Source organism: Oncorhynchus masou, chromosome 12 (genome assembly GCF_036934945.1).
Source record: "Oncorhynchus masou masou isolate Uvic2021 chromosome 12, UVic_Omas_1.1, whole genome shotgun sequence".
Classification (NCBI taxonomy): Eukaryota; Metazoa; Chordata; class Actinopteri; order Salmoniformes; family Salmonidae; genus Oncorhynchus; species Oncorhynchus masou.
In genome coordinates, this window is record NC_088223.1 from 25,881,442 (window position 1) to 25,901,772 (window position 20,331).

General features: G+C 43.3%; 1 protein-coding gene across 1 annotated transcript; it reads right to left on the bottom strand.

Moving 5' to 3' along the window:
- Window positions 1-5,892: 5,892 nt before the first annotated feature.
- Window positions 5,893-17,791, bottom strand: LOC135549767 (transmembrane protein 106B-like). The gene is made up of 8 exons (XM_064980043.1): window positions 17,167-17,791; window positions 15,421-15,612; window positions 12,195-12,258; window positions 11,892-12,051; window positions 11,456-11,596; window positions 9,062-9,111; window positions 8,379-8,432; window positions 5,893-8,067 (listed from the first exon to the last, which is right to left on the bottom strand). The coding sequence occupies exons 2-8, from the start codon at window positions 15,602-15,604 to the stop codon at window positions 7,926-7,928; spliced, it is 795 nt and encodes a 264-aa protein (XP_064836115.1). The 5' UTR covers window positions 15,605-15,612; window positions 17,167-17,791; the 3' UTR covers window positions 5,893-7,925.
- Window positions 17,792-20,331: the final 2,540 nt, after the last annotated feature.

Consider the following 20,331-nt stretch of genomic DNA (forward strand, 5'->3'; position numbering starts at 1 on the left):
ACGTTCTCTGGAGTGATGGATCACGCCTCACTATCTGGCAGTCCAAAAGACAAATCTGGATTTGAACGATGACAGGAAATCACTACCTGCCCGAATCGATTGAGCCAACTATAAAGTTTGATGGAGGAGGAATAAAGGTCTGGGGCTGTTTTTCATGGTTCAGGCTAGGCCCTTGAAGGGAAATCTTAACGCTACAGCATACAATGACATTCTAGACGATTCTGTGCTTCCAACTTCGTGGCAACAGTTTGGGGACGGCCCTTTCCTGTTTCAGCATGACAATGCCCCCGTGCACAAAGCAAGGTCCATACAGAAATGATTTGTCGAGATAGGTGTGGAAGAACTTGAATGGCCTGCACAGAGCACTGACCTCAACCCCATTGGACATCTTTTGGATGAATTGGAACGCCGACTGTGAGCCAGGCCTCATCGTCCAACATCAGTGCCCAACCTCATTAATGCTCTTGTGGCTGAATGGAAGCAAGTGCCCACAGCAATGTTCCAACATCTAGTGGAAAGCCTTCCCAGAAACATGGAGGCTGTTTCAACAGCAAAGGGGGGACCAATGCCCATTATTTTGGAATGAGATATTCGACGATTAGTTGTCCACATACTTTTGGTCCTGTGTAAAATGGTCATTTGGAGGAAGGATTGTTGATATATAGTTGATATTTGTATCTAAAAGCATAGTTGAGAAATAATCAAAGTTGGCATATTTATGAGATTTTGGCCTCCTTAAGTCTCCATAATATTTGATATGTAAGTGCTACAAATCAAAATTTGGTGTCATATGAAGATTTATCGCTTGCTCTAAGAGTAGCATTTTGATTTCAATAACAATGTTCATACATTAATTTATGAATATTGAAAAATATAAACATGAACATGTGTTATTTGGGCAATTTTTCTATGTATTGTTGAACATAATATTCTCCATACAGGCATATCAAAGATGGACAGGGAAAATATACTACCTATCTCAGAAAATAAATAGAGCAAACAGTGCTGTTGCTTAGGACCATAAACAATATTTCAAACCAGTGTCATGTGCTATCCTGTTTTTGGTGTGGATCCGATATCAAAGTGCAAGCCATGGGTGTCAATTATCTTGTTACTCTATCTGCATTATACACCAAAACATCAGTGTCACTTAACAATTCGTTCTTCAGCTTTACATTGTTATTTTCTCATAGCATGTTCTTTACAATGGTGGGGTAGGCTACAATGTTTATGTCAAGGTAGGCCATTTAGGGGAAGTTTACAAGAAGTAGTACCTTCAAATGTAGTGCAGTGTCACACCCTGACCTTAGAGATCCTTTAAATTCTCTATTTGGTCGGTCAGGGTGTGACTAGGGTGGGAAATCTATGTTTATATTTATTTGTTGGCCGAGTATGGTTCCCAATCAGAGGCAGCTGTCTATCGTTGACTCTGATTGGGGATCATACTTAGGCAGCCCTTTTTTCCCACCTTCAGATGTGGGATCTTGTCTTTGGTTGTTGCATGTGTTTGCACTCCAAAGCTTTATGTTCGTTGAGTTGTTTATTGTTTTTGGTGGAACATTTATAATTAAAAGGAAAATGTATGCCTACCACGCTGCACCTTGGTCTTCATTTAACGACGGATATTACAGAAGATCCCACCAAAAACGATCCAAGCAACGTGGCCAGGATGAATGGACATGGGAGGAAATCCTGAATAGAGAAGGACCCTGGACGCGGGTTGGAGAGTACGCCGTTCAAGGGAGCATATGGTGGCAGATAGAGAGGAACGGTGACGATACGAGGAATTAGAACAACAACGGAAGCCCGAGAGGCAGCTCCAAAATATATTTTTGGGGGAGGCACACGGGGAAATTGGCAGAGGTAGGGTTTAGACCTGAGCCAACTCTTGGTTCTTACCGTGGAGAGCGAGTGACTGGTCAGGCACCGTGTTATGCGGGGATGCGCACCGTGTCTCCAGTGAGCATTCACAGGCCGGTGCGCTCTGTGCCAGCGCACCGCATTTGCAGGAGGTGGGCATCCAGCCAGGACGGGTTGTGCCAGCTCCATGCTCGAGACCTCCAGTGCGCCTTCACGGCCCAGTGTATTCGGTGTCTGCTCCACGCACCAGGCTTCCAGTGCATCTCTCCAGTCTGGTGAGACCTGTTCCGGTTCCACGTACCAGGCCCCCAGTATGTCTCCCCAGCCTGGTAAGACCTGTGGCAGCTCCACATACCAGGTTTCCAGTACGTCTCCTCAGTCCGGTGAGACCTATTCCGGCTCCACGTACGAAGCCTCTAGTGATGATCCATGGCATGAAGCCTCCAGGGATAATCCATGGCCCAAAGCCTCCAGTGATAATCCATGGCCTGGAGCTTGCAGTGAAAATCAAGGTCACGGAGCCTCCGGCGACAGTCCCCAGTCCAGAGCCTCCGGCGGCGGTTCCCGGTTCGGAGCCTCCGGCGACGGTTCCCGGTTCTGAACCTCCGGCGGCAATTCACGGTCCGGTTCCTCCAGTGACGATTCACGGTCCGGAGTCTCCGGCGACGATCCACGGTCCGGTTCCACAGAAGCGGAGGGATCAGCGTAGGGAGCGGGGGCTACGGCCCGAACCAGAGCCGCCACCGAGGGTATATGCCCACCCGGACCCTCCCCTGTAGATTCAGGTTTGCGGCCGGGAGTTGTGGGATCTTGTCTTTGGTTGTTGCATGTGTTTGCACTCCTAGCTTTACGTTTGTTGAGTTGTTTGTTTTTGGTGGAACATTTATAATTAAAAGGAAAATGTACGTCTACCACGCTGCACCTTGGTCTTCATTTAACGACAGATATTACACGCAGTAAAAGTCTGTGTTAGCGACAAAGACAGGCTGTGACCTCTCCACCAGTTAGTGATTACGTGCAGTTAAACAAACAAGTTCTCAGTCGTGTCATCTATTACAAGTATTTTAGATGGCTCATTATTAATCAATCATTTACTGGAATTCAATAACTTCTTACTGGCACTGTTTCAACGTAGAGGGTAGAGAGGAACATCAACATCTGCTGGGAATTGGATCTTTGAGAGGTTGAATTCCTTATTTTGTAAAGAACAGCTACGACATCATAAATACCAGCTAAATTCCAAACATCACCATACTGAATCTTACCCATTGAATAGGCATAACACTCGGTGCTCGACTTGGGTAGGAGCTTACCGGAGTTCCTACACCTCACATGTTCTAATGCTTGAGCCCCTATTCCTCTTCTAGAATATTAGTTAAAAAGTATTGTGGAGCTCCTGCACCTAAATATAAACATTTACATTTACATTTAAGTCATTTAGCAGACGCTCTTACAGTACCAGCAAGCAAAATGATTACCGGCACCTATTTCAGTTCATGTCAAGCACTGATATCTTATCTTGATATGTTATCATCATTGCTGCCTGATATCAATCGTAAATCCACCAACTATATTTCATCTCCCTGAGACATGGAGATATCAAATTGACTAACAGTGTGACGGTATGTACACTAGCTAATCTATTATGATGGTATTCTATTATATTCTCAACAACATATTATATAAAGTGCTAACAAATGTACGTTAGATTAGAATTAACAGCAGAGCGTTGCCTTTATTCCAAATGTTTATTGGTGAACAATCCCAATACAATTTCCTGGGGTTATTGTTCCGTCACAGTCACTGTGTTTCCGTCAGTGAACATGTCCAGGTAGCGCTCCAGTGTGAAGTCCTCTCTGTCGGCCAGTGGGTTGTGCTCCAGGCAATATAAAGTCATCCTGGCTGTCTGCTGCCTCAGTCTCTGGGCCTCTCTCTTCATTGGCTCCCTCTCTACACTCAGCACTAAAGGCTGAAGCTCTGGCTCTGGGGAGGAGGCAGGTTCAGGGGAAATATAGTCATACTCCAAAAATTGGCTAACCACATTGTCAGGCAAGGCAATGTATTGGTCTTCCAAATGGTTGCCTGTATTGGTGTAGTCATCTGGCTGCAGGGGTTCTGGAGTTATAGCTAAAGGGTTGCCAAAACGGCTGTAGGTATTGGTGTAGTCGGAATCACCTGGCTGCTGAGGTTCTGGAGAGGCAGGATGGTGGTCCTCAAAATGGCCAACTGTACTGGTGTAGCTGGCATCACTGGGGTTGCCATGGGTGACCCAGTCGCAGTGGGTAGATGGTGTGAGTAACTCTGGAGTCTCTCTATAGACTGGGCCGACATCAGGTCGCAGAAGGAGGAAGGAGGGTACGGGTAAGGGCGGAAGCTGCGGATGGGGGAACATGTTCATGAGAGTGGCATATTGTGAAAGGGTCATGTTGCTCAAAGCTTCCTCTGAGAGGTCTGGGTATCTTGGAACCCCTGAGAGCTCTTCCAACACTTCGGCGAGCAGGTCTTCCTCATCATTGCCCTCTGCTGGTAGGTAGAATAACTGCTCCAGTGCAGGCCCAACGGCATGTGTCTCCAGCAGAGATGAGAATATGTCAGATTGCTGAAAATTGCCATTGTCTCGGTTTAGTCGGTTAGCCTGGTTTCGGCTCCTACTTTTCACTGTTGCTTTTTTCACTTTGATGCTCTGTTTTTTTCCTTTACTCACTGCTCTCTTTCTCCTCATTTGATTCACATGTTGGTCAGACTCACTGTCAGTGTCTGTTAGTCCCTTAGTCCCTGTCTCATCCACCACCTCTACCCCGTCTTTCCTCAGCAGTGACATTATCCTCTTGTACTTCTCTGTAGTGCTGTGTTCTTGGCTGGTCCAATCAAAGCTGCCATGTGGGTTCCTCTGTTTAGGTGCAGCATGCTTCTTCTTCTTCTTTCTCTTCCTCTTGAGTGGCTCAGGAGACTCTGAACTCTGGCTCAAGTCTAAAACATCCTGATGCTGGTTTGTCTCAGGTGTTTCAACAGGACCCATAGGAATAGTCTCCCTGTGTATCTCTGAAGTGATCAAGGCCAGCTGGTGAGGTGGGGAACCTTGGTACACAGGAAGACTGTGCCAGGAGGCCGATGGTGCTGCGTGGTGCATCTGGTATACCCCACCTGCACTGTAAGGGGCGGCATTGTTCACAACTAATGTCACTGCTGATCCTGCATACACAAAATGCAAAAATAAACTACAATATGTGTAATATACAATACTATTCGCAGAAACAATCTTTTCATATTCACTGTCAAAGCAAAGGACCCAACCTGACACACGCACCACACACACGACAGGCAGGGAGCAGCATAGGGTCAGCTGGCGGTAAGTTCTTTGCCCCAGGGAACAATAGTCCTGGGTATAGAACATATTAAATTGAAGCAAGCTCCTCTCTGGATGCAAATTCCTCCAGATTTCCCTGTTTGCCCTGGGATTCAAACTCTGGTTACTAGCCTGGTCCAGGATCTATTGGTATTCTTGCTCCATTGCTGTCAAGCCAAACAACCTTGAGGCTACAGCCATGTTACAGCTCATCTGACAGTGTACAAGTCATTTACAATACAAGTTTGCATCAACATGTCATCAGTTATATGAACTTACCATGATCTAGCTGTAAGGCAAAGGGAAGATCCTCTTCCAAATTGGGCTGAAAGTGCATGGTTACCAATGTACCTTCAGCCACCTAGGGAAATTAAATGTACCAAATGCCACCGAAACAGGCTATTTATGCAGACAGGTGCTTATGATGTAAAAACTGTCCCCAATGGCTGTCAACTGTCCCCATGGTAACATTGTGTGAGTTCACTTCTGCTCAGGAGACAAGTTTTGCAAACATGCAGTCAGCATTCCAGTATTATTACAGATCTATGGGTTCATGAGTGCATTGTGATGTCACACTGATTCATGTGCTAATTTGCATGTGAGTGTTCCATTTCTTACCAGTTTCTCTGAGGTTGGTTAAATAAAAAGGCATGAACAAAGACAGAAGAAAATACAAGACAGACAAATGAGATGTTGAAAACTTTATTCACGCTTTCAGAAAGGGTAACCACGCAATTAAACTAGGTAGGACAAATCGTGATCACCCATTTTGAATGTATCATGATGAAAAGCAAATAATAAAAACATCAACTACATTAAAAAAAATTGCTTGTATTTACATTGTCAAATACTGTTAATCAAAATAAATGTCAGTACCCCACAGCAGTAGACATTAGGAAAGAACAACCTAATCAGATAAACCACTTTTCTAGTTGATGTGTCAGTAGTACTGCAAGTCTTCACTCAATCCTAACATTCATTCAAAAGCTGATCCACCCTTCCATACAAGATTAATTGATTAGGAACAAACGACTGTACACATGTTAAATGTTGTGCTCTATGATAACCCAGGAAACTGCAAATTAGATAACGGCAAACTACTAAGTATGATAATTCATAAAGAAATTCAAGGTATATTTCTACGACAGAAGGTAGTTTCTATTTGAGTTGTACATTTCAAAAAGGTTTTCCGCAATGTGGGTAGGAATCATATTACAAACGTGGTATTAAATCTAGGTAGCTCTAAACTCTTCAACTGAGTTTGATATGCAGGGAAGTCATTTATCAAAAATGTACAAAGTCCCTTGCAGGTTATCCTCTGCATGCATGTAACAACTAAGTTGGTCAAATTCAAGTCAGCAGTAGGTTGGTATCACAAAACATTATGCGAGTCCCTCGTAGGCACTCTTCCTCAGGAGGAAGAGGTCAATTACTGATAAGGAATCACTATCAATCAATCTTGTTATTGTACCAATTGGGAACAGAGTGGTGGAAGGAACTTTTAACATCTTAATCTCTTTAAATGACTCCATTTTAGGGACATAAGCCTTTTAATTCAATCAATGGATCACACATTAACACAGTAGGATCACCCAACAGAGGGTAATATTAGTAAACAACTGGTCCAAATCAAGATTTTACAGAGAGCCCTCTAGAGGAGAGCCCGGTCATTACAAGCTTATACATATGAGAAATGCCACATTGTGACTTCACCCCAAACAGCCCCCTATCCCCTATACCAGGGGGATTCAACTCTCTCTACAAGGTCCGGAGCCTGATAGTTGTTTGTTCTACCTGACAATTCAATTGCACACACCTGGTGTTCCAGGTTTAAAATCAGTCCCAGATTAGAAGGGAACCATGAACAAAGCGCAGTGGAACTGGCTTCGAGGTCCAGAGTTTAGTTTGAGAAACCTATGTAGCGTACTACCTTTGGCTAGAGGCCTAGTAGTGTGTTCTATAGTCATAGGTGTTATTTCAGACTTGGCTCACTGTGCCTCTGACTTTTCAGCAGAATTAAATAATACACTAGATTCACCTGTCATAATAATACACATTATTAATGTGTTACGTGAGGTCAGACTTTGAGAATAGTCGACTGGTCCCAGATCTGTTGGTTCAACTCCTTCAACTATCATAGACATACAGATTTGAGACCAGAGAGAAGAGAAGTCTGAGGTCATCCTCATCCATAGATTGAGGATTACTAGTTCAGACATCTACAGTTCAAGTGGTTTGGAGGAGTGTGGAGTGGCTTCGTAACATTTTCCATTAACACAATGAGAAGTTGAATGTTAAATGCATTAATAAAGTGCATAATGGTTTGGTACTGAAACAGTATGGTACTTAGTGTTTAGACATTAAAAACAAATATTTTTGTCAGTAGACACACCCCCCCCCCCACCGCACACCTGGCATAAACTCCTAACAAAATGGTGAGCGAACACAGAATTACATGACATCTACAGTGGGGTCTTCATCGGTAGAGGGGTGGTGGAGGGAGATACACAGTGATCCATCTATAGCTGGGGTGGCCAACTCTCCTCCTGGAAAGCTACTGGGTGCAAACACGTATCCCTGCTGGAGCATACCACCTTCAATTGACCAGCTGTGTTAGAGAAGGGCTGGAGCACAAACCTGAACAACCAGTAGTTCTGCAAGATCTCTGATGTAAGACTAGCTTCCAAGGAACTTCTCCAGGTCAGGTAGGGCAAGGGGGTTACTCTGGGGGTATTGGGGCATTAGACACCTTGGGCTGCGCCCCCCTCAGAGTGGTGGTGTTACCTCCACAGTCTACATACTGGTACATCTCCTGCGTGACCTGCTCCATGTGGCCAAAGTACATCGTCGTCACTGTCACCCTGAAAACAACAAGAGCATTTCATTTAATTCAAATGGCTTTTTTTGTACCCTTTAGGACAATAACAAGCAGGGATGTGATCACATCCAGTCAATATAGAAAAATACAAAAGAGGATATTGGTTGGATATGGGATTAGGTCAATTTCCATTCTGTATGAATAGAAGAAGGTATCAGAAAAGTTCCTTATTAATAAAGGGAGGTCATTAACCACACAGAAGAAGGTTGACTAACTGTTCTGAGTACATTAATACGTATGACATGGGAGCCAGGCTTCGTGGTCCTGTGAGAATGATAAAAGGGAGGTACTTACTGCATCATGACAACGATGTTGTGCACCTTTATGGTCTGCAGGCTGCAGTAATCACTAGGACACAGCGGAAGAGACACTTCAGTCAGTTTCATGTGATGAGCAAAAAGTTACATTTGTCCACCCGTCGGCTTTTACATTTACATTTACATTTAAGTCATTTAGCAGACGCTCTTATCCAGAGCGACTTACTCTGTCGAACCGTCTGGTTTCATTGGGTTTCAGAAATGGACTTGAATGGAGCCTATGGCAAGAGTGGGAAAAGGTCCCGCTGGATTTTCATTGGCTGATGTCTCAGTCTATCATCACCTAGCGTAACCCTTGAACCTCCCCTCCATGTTGTGGATTTTAAAGCAGGAGCAGCACAAGTGATAGGCTAAACAATGAACGAAGGGAGTTGGGGAAATCAGAAAGTATGCATCTAAGAATTTGTTTTCACATATAAAGTTTATATGCCCAAATTCATCTAATCCAGCTATGGCAGGCTGTCACTCTCCCGCCTCAACTACAACATGCCCCTTTCAAGTCCCCCTTAAAAGCAGGCTGCAATCTGTACTCACATAGGATTTATTGAAACAAAGTCTCGACCATGAGGTCTTTATCAGGTTCCGTGTTCTCAAAAAGCTATGTGTTGTGCTGGGGTGCGCTGTGCTGGGGTGCGCTGTGCTGGGGTGTGCTGTACTTACTACATGTAGCTCATCTCATCTGCTAGAATGGTGGGAACCATGTAGTCAACCTGGGAACAACACACAGGGTTATGATCAAAAAGGTGACTAGGAGAAAGTATTTGAAGTGCCAAAATACATAATGTGACAAGTTGAGCAACTTAGGACCAGGAATAGGAGTCTGAGTCCACTAAAAACAGCTATGGCTTGTTGGCTCTTGAATTTAGTGAAACAGGACTTTCTGCGGCATGTCCAATAATGATGACAGAGTTGTTACCACAACTTCTACATTGTTGCTAGTGCGCTGTTAACGCCCTGTTGCCATGCTATTACAGAGTTGTTACCACAACTTCTACATTGTTGCTAGTGCGCTGTTAACACCCTGTTGCCATGCTATTACAGAGTTGTTACCACAACTTCTACATTGTTGCTAGTGCACTGTTAACGCCCTGTTGCCATGCTATTACAGAGTTGTTACCACAACTTCTACATTGTTGCTAGTGCACTGTTAACGCCCTGTTGCCATGCTATTACAGAGTTGTTACCACAACTTCTACATTGTTGCTAGTGCACTGTTAACGCCCTGTTGCCATGCTATTACAGAGTTGTTACCACAACTTCTACATTGTTGCTAGTGCACTGTTAACGCCCTGTTGCCATGCTATTACAGACTTGTTACCACAACTTCTACATTGTTGCTAGTGCACTGTTAACGCCCTGTTGCCATGCTATTACAGAGTTGTTACCACAACTTCTACATTGTTGCTAGTGCGCTGTTAACGCCCTGTTGCCATGCTATTACAGAGTTGTTACCACAACTTCTACATTGTTGCTAGTGCGCTGTTAACGCCTTGTTGCCATGCTATTACAGAGTTGTTACCACAACTTTTACATTGTTGCTAGTGCACTGTTAACGCCCTGTTGCCATGCTATTACAGAGTTGTTACCACAACTTTTACATTGTTGCTAGTGCACTGTTAACGCCCTGTTGCCATGCTATTACAGAGTTGTTACCACAACTTTTACATTGTTGCTAGTGCGCTGTTAACGCCCTGTTGCTATGCTATTACAGAGTTGTTACCACAACTTCTACATTGTTGCTAGTGCGCTGTTAACGCCCTGTTGCCATGCTATTACAGAGTTGTTACAACAACTTCTACATTGTTGCTAGTGCACTGTTAACGCCCTGTTGCCATGCTATTACAGAGTTGTTACCACAACTTCTACATTGTTGCTAGTGCGCTGTTAACGCCTTGTTGCCAAGCTATTACAGAGTTGTTACCACAACTTTTACATTGTTGCTAGTGCACTGTTAACGCCCTGTTGCTATGCTATTACAGAGTTGTTACCACAACTTCTACATTGTTGCTAGTGCGCTGTTAACGCCCTGTTGCCATGCTATTACAGAGTTGTTACAACAACTTCTACATTGTTGCTAGTGCACTGTTAACGCCTTGTTGCCAAGCTATTACAGAGTTGTTACCACAACTTTTACATTGTTGCTAGTGCACTGTTAACGCCCTGTTGCCATGCTATTACAGAGTTGTTACCACAACTTTTACATTGTTGCTAGTGCACTGTTAACGCCCTGTTGCCATGCTATTACAGAGTTGTTACCACAACTTTTACATTGTTGCTAGTGCGCTGTTAATGCCCTGTTGCTATGCTATTACAGAGTTGTTTCCCAACTTTTACATTGTTGCTAGTGCGCTGTTAACGCCCTGTTGCTATGCTATTACAGAGTTGTTACCACAACTTCTACATTGTTGCTAGTGCGCTGTTAACGCCCTGTTGCCATGCTATTACAGAGTTGTTACAACAACTTCTACATTGTTGCTAGTGCACTGTTAACGCCCTGTTGCCATGCTATTACAGAGTTGTTACCACAACTTCTACATTGTTGCTAGTGCGCTGTTAACGCCTTGTTGCCAAGCTATTACAGAGTTGTTACCACAACTTTTACATTGTTGCTAGTGCACTGTTAACGCCCTGTTGCTATGCTATTACAGAGTTGTTACCACAACTTCTACATTGTTGCTAGTGCGCTGTTAACGCCCTGTTGCCATGCTATTACAGAGTTGTTACAACAACTTCTACATTGTTGCTAGTGCACTGTTAACGCCTTGTTGCCAAGCTATTACAGAGTTGTTACCACAACTTTTACATTGTTGCTAGTGCACTGTTAACGCCCTGTTGCCATGCTATTACAGAGTTGTTACCACAACTTTTACATTGTTGCTAGTGCACTGTTAACGCCCTGTTGCCATGCTATTACAGAGTTGTTACCACAACTTTTACATTGTTGCTAGTGCGCTGTTAATGCCCTGTTGCTATGCTATTACAGAGTTGTTTCCCAACTTTTACATTGTTGCTAGTGCGCTGTTAACGCCCTGTTGCCATGCTAGAGTTGTGTACCTGCTCCATGCCCAGAGGACTGATAGCAGTGATGTTATTGATGCGGGACTTCCCAATCACTGTCTTGGAGAACTGGACCTGGGCTGTGACGTTGGACACCTCTACACTGTAGTAGTTGTTATTGGTGATGTTCAGAGTGTTCTGGAAGGAAGAAGAAAGAATACCTTATAATTTTACCCTCAGAGCAACACACACACTGAGCAGTTTGAAGCCAGAGTTAGCCAGTGCGGCAAACCAGGAACAGTTTAGGAGTAAATACAAAATTACAGGGGATGGCAGAATACCTAGAGTCCTGCAACATTTGTGACCAAACTCATTTGCCCAAACATGGCCAACTTTAGGATAGTACAGGTTGATAAGGAAAAGCAGTCTTCTCCTGTGACTGTCCACAAAGTGACCCAAATCATCATGTGGTTAGACCAGAGGAGAGGCTCACCGTCACGTTGAGATAGACAATCCTCTTGTCCTCGTCATAGGTGACGAAGATCGACTTGACGCCCACGTAGGAGACGTCTATGGTACGAGGGAACAGGAAGAAGACAGCCAGGCTGGACAGCAGCAGACACACAACCACCGAGGACATTACATACAGCTTTCTGTGGAGAGGCAGGAGAACAAAAGGCAGGGTCAGAAGTTAAATAGCAGTTTGACAATGGCAGGGTACGAAGAAAATTATAACAAGAAAGGAACAGCTACGTTTAGCCTAGAGATACCAACCCAACCACGACATTCCACTTACGTTCTCCTGGGCCTGAGTCTCTGGTCACTGTATGGGATCAATGCTACAAGCTGGTTCTCTTGGCCTGCATAATGCAAGGAAACATTTACAACACTTAGGCTAATCATCGGACACAACTACAGCACAACATAACAGCAACACTAGGGATGTAACAATTCACTGATAAACCATTGAACCAGGGACCAATGCCTAAGATACGAGTGCATCGGTTCGCAGGACCCTAAACTGATCCAAATGTGGCGTGAATCAGTCAGAAAATCGTTTAAAATGTTATGAGTAAAAAACAGTGAACCGGCAATTCATAACATATTATTTCCCTATACGAAATTACCTAAATCTTTTGTGCCCAAATTGATGCGGCCTCTCCTTCAGTAGCTATTTAAATAAGCATGTCAATCATGGACCTCCAAGTCAGATAACTGTACAGAGCTCAGCTGCTCGCACTAACAAGAGCCTCTCATATCTGCGCAGCACCTTCAGCATTGAAATTATTGTAAAATGGCTTTGGCAATGTAAAATCATAGGCTTTATTAGTTGGGTGACTTTTTCAATTGCCAGGTTCACCATAAAATTGTTTTGCTTTTAACAGTCAGTGCATTTGGTCATTTTTACATGAAGTTGTAATTTCAGAACAAGGACACCAACCATTTTTGTGAGCTGTACTGTAGGCCTATAGTCGGAGCAGGAGAAGAGCAGCACTCCTCTGTAAAGTTCCAATGAAATCTGAAGCTGTGCTATATTAATTCAAAGTAAGAACCTGACTGATAAATAATTTCACCGATATTATTGGCAAATAAGGCTATTTTACCAATTGTTCGAAACCAGACGATAATTCCACCGATATTCGATAAATAAATTAAAAACTGTTTACTTGATAATTAAGGTTGGGAGGCTTAAAGAAGAGGTAATTACAGGACAGCAGGAAAACACACAGCAAAACCTCCGAGCTAGCCTGGTTCCAAATATGCATGTGCTTCAGGGAGGAGAACAGAGCTGTGAAGTAGCACAGTCAAGTTATTTGTCATGCAGACATGAAGGCGTGACTTCACAGCTGCAGTGTTTTTCCTATAAAACCCAGGGGTTATTAATAATTGTGCATGTTTGTGTTCATGTTGTGCCAGAACCTGTGTGTGGGTTTTGGTCTGTGTTTCATCATGTGGTGTTCCTAGGTGTTGGTTGATTTTTCTCCTATGCTATTGGCACCTGTGTCGCCTTGGGAGGGAAAATAACATCTCAAATAGTTTATTATCCATAAGATTGGTTTCATTAAATTGTGAAATAATTTATGACTGTTGTGAATATAGGTATATAATGATTCTTGGCATTATGACAGTCAAAGGGAGAGGGAGTACAAGTTCCAACAGCCTTATACTGCCCTGACAGTTTCTCCCTAGGCTACAAAACCCCACGCGGTACCCATAGTTTTCTGTTTTGAGTGACAAAACAATTTGAACTTTGGAACAAGATATTCATACACTTGTTTGATGATATTACGGCATGTTACATCACACCCACCAGTGGAGACAGCCTGTTCTAGCAGTTGGTTTGAACCAGCAACTGATAGACTATAAACTTAGGGCTTGACCGATATGTAGTTTCACCGATATCATCGGTTGATATTGGCCTTTTACTGAAATATAGCTATAATCGGCCCAAAAATTGCACCGATATGTAGGATGACAAAGGGAATATCATGCTTATCAGAATAATTGCAGCCCATCTAATGATCTCATTATTGTCACAATGTCACAAATTAACATTTGGAGCACAATGGCAATTTATGAGAACTTAGTGTGGGACAATTTCACTTTTTCCTCACTGTAAAAACAGTAGGCTATAATCGGCAGATATATATTGATATCAGGACATTTTGTCCTACCAAATAATCGTAGCTAGTCATAGCTAGTTCTACACATAAATATAAACATTTTACTTTCAACACATTTTTGATCTGATAAAATGACAAGTTAATCAGTCGATGGGGATTTCAGATACAAAGTGGGGGACAAAAGGCCTAAATGCTCAGTCTGCACTATGGCTCAGCTCAACTGCCTGCACACCATATAACTCATTCTCTGACACACACACACACACACACACACACACCTCAGAGAAGTAATCTCAGACAGATCCAGCTCAAGGAGTTCCAACTTGATCAGGATCAGATTTTAATTTTACTGAATCGATTCGTTCCACTTATCAAACCGAATTGTTTCAGACTAAAAGTGTCGTTCCCGTATTGTGTCAGAGCTAATGTATTTATCTAGATACTTATTGAGTCGTGCTTGAAAGAAGAGATTCACATCCCTAGGCAATACTGTACAACATTATCCCTCAGAGGGGAAATTCATCAGGCTCCGGGGATAAAAATCATGAACCACAAACACAGCTTGATTACAGTGAGTTCACAGGCAAAGCATGAGTCATTCATGTGCCAAATTCAGTCACTGGTTCCCTCAAGCTCACAGAGTGATTCAGTCACACTATCCATTATCCACAAGAGAGCACCTTTGTGGTTTTATCACACACATCATCAACTTCAGTCTGACTGTGACACTGAACAGAACAAAACTCTTACCCAGTCATATTCATTCAAATGGTATAGCATCTTAAATCCTGTTTACCTCAAGGTATCCGGTCTATACCCTGACAGCTGAGACATGTGACGCTGTCCCTGCCAGTGAACTCTACATAGGTGTGTGTTACTCACCTCTAGGTATCCTCCCAGTGCCCTGGCAGCTGGGACATGTAACGCTGTCCCTGCCAGTGAACTCTACATAGGTGTGTGTTACTCACCTCTAGGTATCCTCCCAGTGCCCTGGCAGCTGGGACATGTGACGCTGTCCCTGCCAGTGAACTCTACATAGGTGTGTGTTACTCACCTCTAGGTATCCTCCCAGTGCCCTGGCAGCTGGGACATGTGACGCTGTCCCTGCCAGTGAACTCTACATAGGTGTGTGTTACTCACCTCTAGGTATCCTCCCAGTGCCCTGGCAGCTGGGACATGTGACGCTGTCCCTGCCAGTGAACTCTACATAGGTGTGTGTTACTCACCTCTAGGTATCCTCCCAGTGCCCTGGCAGCTGGGACATGTGACGCTGTCGCGGCCTGTGAACTCTACATAGGTGTGTGTTACTCACCTCTAGGTATCCTCCCAGTGCCCTGGCAGCTGGGACATGTGACATTGTCGCGGCCTGTGAACTCTACGTAGGTGTGTGTTACTCACCTCTAGGTATCCTCCCAGTGCCCTGGCAGCTGGGACATGTGACGCTGTCGCGGCCTGTGAACTCTACGTAGGGGAACTGGGACACATCCTCTCTCTTCCCATCATCCTCCTGGGTGGTGGTCAGGCTGTCCTGGGAGTCTTCATGGCATGTCTGCTTGGGCAGGAGGGAGAGGGCTTTCCCCATGGTGACAGCTATAGGGTCAGAGGTTACCGGTTGGCATTTGTTTGTCATGTTTGAGACAAACACACACAGCAAAAAAAAGAAAAGTCCTCACTGTTAGAGGCTAATTGTTATCTCAATTAGCCTCTCAGAAGCTTCTAAAGCAATGACATCATTTTCTGGAATTTACCAAGCTGTTTAAAGGCACAGTCTGTTTAAAGGCACAACTTAGTGTATGTAAACTTCTGACCCACTGGAATTGTGATACAGTGAATTATAAGTGAAATAATATGTCTGCAAACAATTGTTGGAGATGTAGATGTCCTAACCGACTTGCCAAAACTATAGTTTAACAAGAAATTTGTGGAGTGGTTGATAAACGAGTTTTAATGACTCCAACATAAGTGTATGTAAACTTCCAACTTCAACTGTACATACACATACCGAAATGCCACGATAATAAAAACATTTTAAATCATATACTTTACCTTTGTTTTCTTCAAGAGTACCTTGTTGGGAAAGGTAAGTCCCACAATATTTTTTTTCAAAAGTGTTCGTTAACTAAGTGACGGCCTTCATCCCTATATGTTGTCTTACTGGATGCGTATTAGAACAGGCTAGATAAAAGAAAGCCTTTACTGAACAGCGAGCAGGAGCTCTCCAGGAGGAGGGTTAGGCAACCAATGCTGTGCTCGTAGCTAACTGCTACACATCAATCGGCATTTGACAAACTGAGACAGAAATAGAAGTTAGTTAGCTATCTATAAATTGATTGGGTAACATTGGCAGGCTGGCTTCTTCAAATCAACAAGAAATGACAAGGTCTATAGCTAGCTACAGGTTCTATAGCTAGATAAGCTAGCTAACATGATTTGATTAACAAACGGGCAAGTTAATCTTTGTTTAATTCACTGCTCCACTCATCGTGCCAATTATGCTAACGAGCTAGTTATATGGCATTGCCATTAATTAAAATTACTCATCAGTTAGCAAGAATGTCAGTCGGCTGTCGACTGGTTTGTAAACTAAGTTAGCTAGGAAATTAACTATCATAACAAACTGGCTAACTAGCTAGCAAAAAAAGGAAGCAAAAGGATAACGTTAGGAGGCTAGCCAACGACAGCAGCTGTTAGCGGGTGGGTATAATGTGTGGAACGTTCCAATAGGAATCTGTTCCAACAACTTGGTAAAGTACAAGGTTGCCGGCAAACAACGCATAACGTTATATAAAGTAGCATGCTCAATTCGCCTAGCCAACTAGCTGCCGAATAGGCATCAACGTAGCCTATTCTTAATGTTTGTCCATAGGCTACCAAAGTAATGACAGACATTTTTTCGGAATAAACGTGGTGAGTGAAAAACGTAATGAAATAGCCCACTTCCTACCCGGTATCTTATTCTGCCGCTAAACAACCTTGTTATTTAATTTTTGGAACAGATTCCTGTTGGAACGTCCAACCCGCTGCTAGCTAGCATCAGCAAAGCAGGTCAGTCTTGTTTGCTATATGCGCTGGAATAAAATATATTTAACAGCATAACTAACTATTTATTCTACGGTGAAATTAAATTATTATTGTCCGTCTTACCAGAAAACGAGTTGTTTTTCCTAGCAATCCTTTCAGGTCATGCAGTTCTTGTTGTCAACCAACCTGACATGCGCAGTACGTTTCAGATGATGACGTCCTTGTCAGCTGATGTGTAGTCAGAAAATAAATAAAAGTTTTCGTCACCTCGGACAACGGGACAAAGCTAGAAGGGATCCCGTTTTAATGCGTTGTAGCTAACCCTAACCAGCAACGTTAATTATCCTAACCTGCTACGAAAAGTCAAATCTGACGTTATTTGACAAAAGCTGGAGCCCCTTCTAGCCATGACCCGGTCAACGCCTAGAACAAACAATACAAATCCATAACGTTGCAAAGTAGTTGTTTTTTTTTAACCGCGACGAAATTGAAATGTCGATTGGTCCTCGCACTAAATTTAAAAATATATAAAGTTGAAGAAAGTACTTCTACATGTCCTTGTTACGTTTTGAGGTAATAATGTTAAACAGCAGTACTATACTATTTCAGGCATTCCTATGACGAATACATGTCCTCCAAAATCAGCTAATTATTTTCAATTGTCGCTACAATTGTAGACCTACTGATTAAAAATGTTCATAACCAGGCAAAACGTCAGTATAGAGGCAAAGTGGAGTCGCAATTCATAGGCACAGATGGCAGGGTCTACAGACCACGGACTACAAAGGGAATACCAGCCACCTCTCGGACACTGACGCCTTGCTTGTTAACCCTTGCAAGGCTGCTGACCCTGACGGCTGGATGGAGTGTTTACGGACATATTCACTCCCCCTATCCCATTGTCCCCCATGCTTCAAGATGTCCACCATTGTTCCTGTACCCAAGAAAGCAAAGGTAACTGAACTACATGACCATCAACCCTGTACCACTCACTTCTGTCATCATGAATTGCTTTGAAAGACTAGTCAAGGATCATATCACCTCCACCTTACCTGCCACCCTAGACCCACTTCATTATGCTTACCGCCCCAATAGATCCACAGACTATGCAATCGCCATCGAACTGCACACTGCCCTAGCTCATCTGGACAAGAGGAATACCTATGTAAGAATGCTGTTCATTGACTATAGCACAGCATTCAACACCACAGTGCCCTTCAAGCTCATCATTAAGCTTGAGACTTTTACCAATGCACAATTGAGAGCATCCTGTCAGGCTGTATCACCGCCTAGTACTGCAACTGCACACCCGCAACCGCAGGACTCTCCAGAGGGTGGTGCGGTTTGCTCAATGCATCACCGGGGGCAAACTACCTGCACTCCAGGACACCTACAGCAGCCGATGTCACAGGAAGGCTAAAAAGATCATCAAGGACAACAACTGCCCGAGCCACTGCCTGTTCACCCCGCTATCATCCAGATGGTGGGGTCAGTACAGTTGCATCAAAGCTGGGGCGAGAGACTGAAAAACAGCTTCTCTTTCAAGGCCAGAAGACTGTTAAATAGCCATCACTAGCACATTAGCGGCTGCTGCACTGCCTTGCAAAAGTATTCATCCCCCTTGCCATTTTTCCTATTTTGTTGCATTATAACCTGTAATATAAATAGATTTTTATTTGGATTTCATGTAATGGACATACACAAAATAGTCCAAATTGGTGAAGTGAAATGAAAAAAATAACTTGTTTAAAAAAATTTAAAACGGAAAACAGCTGCGTGCATATGTATTCACTCTCTTTGCTATGAAGCCCCTAAATAAGATCTGGTGCAACCAATTACCTTCAGAAGTCACATAATTAGTTAAATAAAGTCCACCTGTGTGCAATCTAAGTGTCACATGATCTCTCACATGATCTCAGTATATATACACCTGTTCTGAAAGGCCCAGAGTCTGCAACACTACTAAGCAAGGGGCACCATCAAGCAAGCGGCACCATGAAGACCAATGAGCTCTCCAAACAGTTCAGGGACAAAGTTGTGAAGAAGTATAGATCAGGGTTGGGTTATAAAAAAGAACCCACCAAAACTCACGGACCAGGCAAGGAGGGCATTAATCAGAGAGGCAACAAAGAGACCAAAGATAACCCTGAAGGAGCTGCAAAGCTCCACAGCGGAGATTGGAGTATCTGTCCACTTTAAGCAGTACACTCCACGGAGCTGGTCTTTATGGAAGAGTTGCCAGAAAAAGCCATTGCTGAAAGAAAAAAATTAACAAACGAGTTTGGTGTTCGCCAAAAACCATGTGGGAGACTCCCCAAACATATGGAAGTAGGTACTCTGGTCAGATGAGACTAAAATTGAGCTTTTTGGCCAAGGAAAACGCTATCTCTGGCGCAAACCCAACACCTCCCATCACCCCGAGAACACCATCCCCACAGTGTAGCATGGTGGTGGCAGCATCATGCTGTGGGGATGTTTTTCATCGGCAGGGACTGGTCAGAATTGAAGGAATGATGGATGGCGCTAAATACAAGGATATTCTTTAGGGAATCTTGTTTAAGTCTTCCAGAGATTTGAGACTGAGACGGAGGTTCACCTTCCACCGGGAAACATTTAAATGTCTTGGAATGGCCTAAGACCCCAATCCAATTGAGAATCTGTGGAATTACATAAAGATTGCTGTACACCAGTGGAACCCATCCAATTTGAAGGGGCTGGAGCAGTTTTTCCTTGAAGAATGGGCAAAAACCCAGTGGCTAGATGTGCCAAGCTTAATGAGACATACCCCACAGACTTGCAGCTGTACTTGCTGCAAAAGGTGGCTCTACAAAGTACTGACTTTGAGGTGGTGAATAGTCATGCACGCTCAAATTTATTTTTTTTGTCTTATTTCTTGTTTGTTTCACAATAAAAAATATTTTTCATCTTCGAAGTGGTAGGCATGTTGTGTAAATTTTATGATACAACCCCTCCTCCCAAAAAATATATTTTAATTCCAGGTTGTAAGGCAACAAAATAGGAAAATTGCAAACAGGGGTGAATACCTTTGCAAGCCACTGTATAAACATAGACTTGGAATCACTGGTCCCTTTAATAATAGAACACTAGTCACTTTAATAATGTTTAAATGTTTTGGATTAATTATCTCATATGTACAGTGCCTTGCAAAAGTATTCTGCCCCCTTGAACTTTGCGACCTTTTGCCACATTTCAGGCTTCAAACATAAAGATATAAAACTGTATTTTTTTTGTGAAGTATCAACAACAAGTGGGACACAATCATGAAGT

Bases quoted from the DNA above. Each gene is read 5' to 3' on its own strand.
- LOC135549767 (XM_064980043.1), bottom strand. From the start codon at position 15,604: ATGGGGAAAGCCCTCTCCCTCCTGCCCAAGCAGACATGCCATGAAGAC. The intron at 9,112-11,455 runs GTACACAACTCT...TGTTGTTCCCAG, and splicing joins GTCCTCTGGGCATGGAGCAG to GTTGACTACATGGTTCCCAC. The intron at 8,433-9,061 runs GTAAGTACAGCA...GCTGTGTCCTAG, and splicing joins GATGAGATGAGCTACATGTA to TGATTACTGCAGCCTGCAGA.